Raw genomic sequence first — 7070 nt, forward strand, 5'->3', positions numbered from 1 at the left:
CCTTTTCATTGTCATTTTTCTTTGTCACTGTAGGCCTACTGTATTTGCATGAACACATTTTCATCAGGGAATTTAATGCACTTGTGAAATCTTATATGCCCCATGTTTTCTAATGGCAAGGCAAGCGTCCTCTGAGCTGCTCCGCCTCACTCGGTCTCTCAACACAGACTCCAGGCCAGCAGGAAGTTGCGTTCAGTGTGTCTCACTGTCCGTTGAGCGTCCGGACGAAGAGGCTCTTTCTCGTGAGCGATGTCTTAATTGACGGACGGTGAATACACATTTTCCCGTTTTAACGGGTGAATGTAATTATTAAGGGGTGTTTATAGCATAACTAGTCGCCTTTACCAAGAGCGGAACTATGGCAAACGTGAAAGTCGCCATTCGAGTTCGCCCTCTCAACGCAAGGTAAATTCAGCCTATTTCTCTTCAATTCTGAGTTCACTGTCAATAAAGTTGGACTACTAACTTGCCTTGCTTCGTATGCAAATGATCATTTTTAGAGTAGATGACAATAGCTGTGATTTATTCTGCTGTTGTGTGTTGTCAGTGTTACTACGCATGGGAATTGGACTGAATTGGGCAGCCCCAGCTCATTCGATCTCTTGCCTACTTTCCGATAGAATGTATTTAATGTCATGATGATAAGATGTAGGTCGCCTATATGCCTTAAATGTGCATGATTTATATACTGTGCATACATCCTCGGTCTCAGTTTGCAGGTTACTTCTTGAAAGGCCACTGACAGCAGGTATAGGGCAAGGCTACACTGTCAGAATAAAAACATTTACGTTGACATTTTGAAAAATCTATTGTCTCCATTATTATGCAATTACTGAAGTAGTAATCTATATGCCACAGTAACAACAATATTGTAATTACCGTGTTAGAACAAATTAATGTGTGCTGCCTTCTAGTGAATACGTATCCCGTTTGTTATATCACCCATATCGCAATCTAACAAGCTACATTTGTTGGCGAAACAGTCATGGGAAAACTTTTTTGTGTGTCTATTTTACAGCGGCATAAACATGTTTTTATTGGGGTAGCTAGACTAGTGTAGTAAGCACTGTACCCCACAAGCACCCTCCTATTAGCCCAAATTACAACAGTATGTCGAGTTAAAGGTCCTTTGGGGTGCTTAGGGGGTGGGGTTGTACAGTTAAATCAAATTTAAGTTAACTATATTTTGCCATTGCCTTTGGCCAAGAAATATAGGCCTAACTATAAAACTTATTTTTTTAAAGTCTTTGCCTGAACATCATTGGTTGTTTTAAATCCTTTCCTTGCGCTTTGCATTACAAAGGGGGACTTAATAGCTCAAATTCACTGTCATGCAAATACATGCTTCCTGGTTGTGTCTTTTACAGGGATTTAAGTTGGTGCTGTTGTGTGTGTGTTCATGTGTTAATGGAAAGGTGTTTTGCCCTTCGGTACAGTGTAATTGTCGCTGTCATGCCATCATTCAGGCTTTGCATTGAGACACAGAGATAACAGGAGAACCCAAGCTGTTACATGTTTCTCAAAGGACCAATAGGGCCCTACGTAATCTATCCTTTGCCAACTGACAGCCAATCCGACTCTTTCCAATTGGCTACAGTATGTTGTGAACACTTTGGAGAGTGAGAGAAAGAGAGAGACAGAGAAACAGAGAGGACAGCACTAGCTACTGCATGTGTTACAAAGTGTCAATACATTTGAGTAATATTTCAGTTTGTGTCAAAACAGAAGAGGCCTCATTTTATTTTCCATCTCCTTCCTTCCTCCTTCCATTCATGCTGGTCGAACCCCAGTTAGAAGCCGTCTCTCTTGAGGTTGTCGTGGTTTTGGGTTGGGCTGCTGGGGTTGGCAAAATGAATCCCACGTGGTGGAGCATGTGCTTATTACAACTTCCAACAGAGTCCCTGGTCTGATGTATCTACCCCGCCTCACACACCCAGACCAAGGACAGAGAAGTTCTAAGTACTATTACAGTGTCCCTCATTGTTGCAATCCCCCATTGTCGCTCAAGGAGTTTTAAACTCATTCAGCTCTACTCTTCTACAGCCTCAGATTTCATTCTGTTGCATCATATGTGTCCAGAGTCAGCATCTGGAGCACACACACACACACACACACAGACTCTCTCACACACACACACACACACAAACATGGGCTTTTGTCCAAGGAATGGCTCAAGCTTTCTCACCCGAGGGACTCTTTGCAGGGCCCGTTTGGACTGTTTTCTTTTGAATAAGAACTGGACAGTATTTTTCCAACTCTCCCCAATTCCTAGATTTTGGGGATTGTCTTTGACACCATGTAATAGTCTCATGTCACTAGTCTCAAGTAGCGCTTGCTAGATTTTTGTCTGGCGTCCCTCCCTCTTTAAACGTCACAAAGGCAAAGTACATAAAACAGAGTTTGAAAAGGTAGCGCCGATGAAATGATGTCTCTGTAACGACCGTTAATGTAATTAGTGATTGGTCTCATGTAGCCGTCCTGTCTAACTGAGCAACGTGGGTAGATCAGAAGAGCTGATGAATGAAGGACATGGCCTGTCACATTTATTAGTTTCTGTTATTACCTCTCACACTCAGCTAATATATAATAATATAGCAGGCGCTTTTATCCAAAGCGACTGTCAATCAGGTGTGCATACTTTTTTAGGTACGGGTGGTCCCAGGAATTCAGCCCACTATCCTGACTTTACAGGCGCCGTGCTCTACTAACAGCTACAGAGGACCACCAGTTCGTGGTCATGTCTGTCCACCACGACTTTCCGTCTCCCCCCACATCTGTTACCCGTCTCCCCAATACACCCCCTGACTGGGCAATTATAATGTGTAGTTAATGTGGGCAAATGCGTGAAACTATACAAAGGAAAGTATACTAACACAATGTCTATCACTCTGCCTTTCACAGGGAAGGTGTGGATGGAGGGAGGCTAGCTGTGCAGGTGGAGGACAAGTTGGTTAGGATAAAGAATACTAAGGTGAGTGCCATACTGGCTTTTTACCCAGCATGTAACTGCACAGGTGACTCTGATACACACACACACACACACACACACACACACACACACACACACAAATGTCTCCTAAATAGTATTAGATTGGGGTTATTTTTCTTGTAACCAAAGCAGAACCCTTATTTGGGGCTATATAGAACCATCTCTTAAAGGTTCAATAAAGAACCATGGTCATAAGGTTCTAAATGGAACCTGTATGGGGGTATAAAGAACCCTTTCCTAAGGTTCTATAAAGAACCACTGAAAAAGGTTCTATATACTATAGCGGAAAAGGGCTCTACTATAGTTACAACCCTTTTTTATGGTTCTTTATAGAACCTTTATGGAGAATGAGAAAGGTGGGTTCTATAAAAAATCTGAAAGGTTCTTTTGTAGACCCTTTTGTAGAACCATACAGGGATTTTTATTCTGCTCAGCCATATTATATTGTTACATTTCCATAGGTGTTATTATTGTGTTAATTGGCTAGTTCAAACAAGCGAGCTACCTTCTGGAACAGCTGGGGATCCCTGGCTGATTTAGTCAACTGTCCTCAATTGACACAAGGCCACACATGAGTCTTTCACAAGACACATCACTGGCCATGGTTTTATAGAATGGCATAACACAACAGATGAGATCAACTGGAATGACACTCTCACTCACGGTTGCACAAAAAGAGCTGTGCTCAAACTACGCCCCCAAAACATTGTAATCAGCCGCCTCCCCAACATTTTACTCCTCACTAAAAGAGCAAAGAACCCCTTTATGAACTGTAAAGAACCATCGAAGAGCTCAAAGGGTTTTTTGAGTCATCGTGGTTCCACAAAGAACCCATCACCCTTCCCAAAGAACCCTTGAGGAACCCCTGATACTGTATATGATATTCTCATGTTCTATTGCTCTTTGATATTGGCCAATATACAGTGGGTAGAACAAATATTTGATACACTGCCGATTTTGCAGGTTTTCCTACAAATGCTAATTAATGACTTAAAAATCATATAATGTGATTTTCTGGATTTTTGTTTTAGATTCCGTCTCTCACAGTTGAAGTGTACCTATGATAAAAAATTACAGACCTCTACATGCTTTGTAAGTAGGAAAACCTGCAAAATCGGCAGTGTATCAAATACTTCTCCCCACTGTATCTCTCAATCAACATCAGAGCTGAGGCGGCGATCTTGACGGACTGTTTATGTGTGTAGGGCAGGTTGAGGGCAGCAGGTTTCGAGGAGGTGGGGGCATCCAGAGGGTATGTGTCTCTTACACACAGGATGTTTACACTCAGGACTGGGCCCTTTGCTGTCTCAATCCAATATTGTTTATAATGATTATGCAGTGCCTACACTCCCTCACACACACTGCCTCACACACTCGGAGACACTTAGAGGGAGGGACTGTCATACACAGGGCCCACAGGCACGCACACACATGTAGAAACACACACACACACAAACACACACACAGGCAAAGGGATCCTCCCACAGACACCACGACACTCATACACACACTCCAATAGGACACTCGAAGTTGTTACAACCCAAGTTACAACCCTCATACCTTTGTTAGAGCAAGTGGTTTAAAACCGTCTCTGTAGCGTGACTGAGTATCTGTGACAGCCCCCCCCCCCCCCCAATCTAATTATTGCCTCCCAGATCCAGCAATTAGGAGGACAATGCTTTATTACCCCCTCTTAGTGACTCAAAATCAAGTTTCTTGAGTGTGAATGTTCAGCTTTGCAAATTATCAATATTATCGCTGGTTGTTCAGGGCTGGAGATGTTTACGGCAGAAGTTAGAGAAGGGAGAGGATATGTGTTTTTAGAAATGATGTGAAAGAGACGAGCCACATATGGTGTCCTGCTGTTATGGGAATAATTATTTTAGGCAAGTGGGACAGTTTGGATTAAGATGGAGAAAGTGAAAAGAGGGGAAGAGGAGAATGAACACACACACGCTCGGATGGGAGAGAGAGGGCAACGTTGAAGAAGGACGGGAGAGCAGGGCAATGAAGGAACGGAGGAGGCAGAAATGGAGATAGACGGATGGATAGAGTAATGACCACAGAGGCGAGCTCACACACCATATCTAAGCCTGTGTGCTATGTGGTTTCACTCTCAGATCAGCCATCCGAAGCAAGGCTATTGTTTAGTATCATAACAATGGTGCATGGCTGAAGTAGCAGGTTTTCACTGCAGTCAATTGGCTGTGAGGAATGAATAGCTTTAGTGTGGCCTAATGCTGCTGTTAGAAACTTCATTGGAGATCGACTTGATTACTGTCAGACTGTGCAGAATCCCTGATCTACAACTGTGCATCCCAAATAACTACTCGTATGGGCCCTGCTCAACCTGATCCCCTTAAACCGAGTGTGTTCTGAAACGATGGTGATGTCAGCTGTACATACAGTGCATTCGGGAAGTATTCAGACCCCTTGACTTTTTCCGAATGTTGTTACGTTACAGCCTTATTCTAAAATGTATTTCAATTAATTTATTTTTTCCTCATCAGTCTACACACAATACTTTACTCCCACCTACATGTACTATTTACCTCGACTAACCTGTACCCCCGCACACTGACTCGGTACCCCCTGTATATAGCCTCGTTATTGTTATTTTGTTGTGTTACTATTATTTTTTACTTTAGTTTATTTAGTAAATATTTTCTTAACTGCATTGTTGTATTCGGCGCATGTGACAAATAAACATTTATTGGATTTTTATTGGATTTGATGGCAAAGCAAAAACAGGTTTTTAGACATTTTTGCAAATGTATTAAAAATACAAATTTTACCATAATTACATAAGTATACAGACCCTTTATTCAGTACTTTGTTGAAGCACCTTTGGCAGTGATTACAGCTTTGAGTCTTCTTGGGTATGACACTACAAGCTTGGCACACCTGTGTTTCTGGAGTTTCTCCCATTCTTCTCTGCAGATCCTCTCAAGCTCTGTCAGGTTGGATGGGGAGAGTCGCTGCACAGCTATTTTCTGGTCTCTCCAGAGATGTTCAATCGGGTTCCAGCCACTCCTGTGTTGCCTTGTCTGTGTGCTTAATGTCGTTGTCCTGTTGGAAGTTGAACCTTCGCCCACATTCTGAGGTCCTGAGCACTCTGGAGCAGGTTTTCATCATGGAGCTCTCTGTACTTTGCTCCGTTTATCCTTCCCTCGATCCTGACTAGTCTCCCAGTCCCTGCTGCTGAAAAACATCCCCACAGTATGATGCTGCCACCACCATGCTTCACCGTAGGGATGGTGCCAGGTTTCCACCAGATGTAACGCTTGGCATTCAGGACAGATATTTCAATCTTGGTTTCATCGGACCAGAGAATCTTGTTTCTCATGTTTTGAGAGTCTTTAGGTGCCTTTTGGCAAACTCCAAATGGCTTTTTTTACTGAGGAGTGGCGTCCTACCATAAAGAGTGACCACTCTACCGTAAAGGCCTGATAGGTGGAGAGCTGCAAAGATGGTTGTCCTTCTGGAAGGTTCTCCCATCTCCACAGAGGAACTTTGGAGCTCTGTCAGAGTGACCATCGGGTTCTCGGTCACCTCCCTGACGAAGGTTGTTCTACCCCGTTTGCTCAGTTTGTCCGGGTGGCCAGCTCTAGGAAGAGTCTTGGTGGTTCCTAACTTCTTCTGTTTAAGAATGATGGAGGCAACTGTGTTCTTGGGGACCTTCAATGCTGCAAAAAATTGTTTTGATACCCTTCCCCAGGTCTGTGCCTCGACACAATCCTGTCTCGGAGCTCTATGGACAGTTCCTTCGACCTCATGTCTTGGTTTTTGCTCTGACATGCACAGTCAACTGTGTGTCCTTATATAGACCAGTGTTTGCCGTTTGCTGTAACAGGATGCAACTGAACTCAATTTCGAGTCTCATAGCAAAGGGTCTAAATACTTATGTAAAAAAAATAAAATGTTTTATACATTTGCAAACATTTTTACAAACCTGTTTTCACTTTGTCATTATAGGGTGTTGTGTGTAGATTGATGAGAAATCAAATTTTTGAACAAGGCTGTGACGTAACAAAATGTGGAAAATGGGAAGGGGGTCTGAGTACTTTCCGAATGCACTGTA

General features: G+C 43.0%; 1 protein-coding gene across 1 annotated transcript in view; it reads left to right on the forward strand.

Moving 5' to 3' along the window:
- The first annotated feature begins 74 nt into the window (after positions 1-74).
- The window catches only part of stard9 (StAR-related lipid transfer (START) domain containing 9), a 55395-nt gene continuing 48399 nt past the window's right edge, over positions 75-7070 (forward strand). Inside the window, exons 1-2 of the mRNA XM_036954602.2 lie at positions 75-405; positions 2902-2971. Coding sequence (XP_036810497.2) covers positions 359-405; positions 2902-2971 — 117 coding nt within the window. The 5' untranslated portion in view covers positions 75-358. The remainder of the gene's footprint in view (positions 406-2901; positions 2972-7070) is intronic.

The sequence above is a fragment of the Oncorhynchus mykiss genome, chromosome 19, assembly GCF_057628025.1.
Source record: "Oncorhynchus mykiss isolate SJ-2025 chromosome 19, ASM5762802v1, whole genome shotgun sequence".
NCBI lineage: Eukaryota > Metazoa > Chordata > Actinopteri > Salmoniformes > Salmonidae > Oncorhynchus > Oncorhynchus mykiss.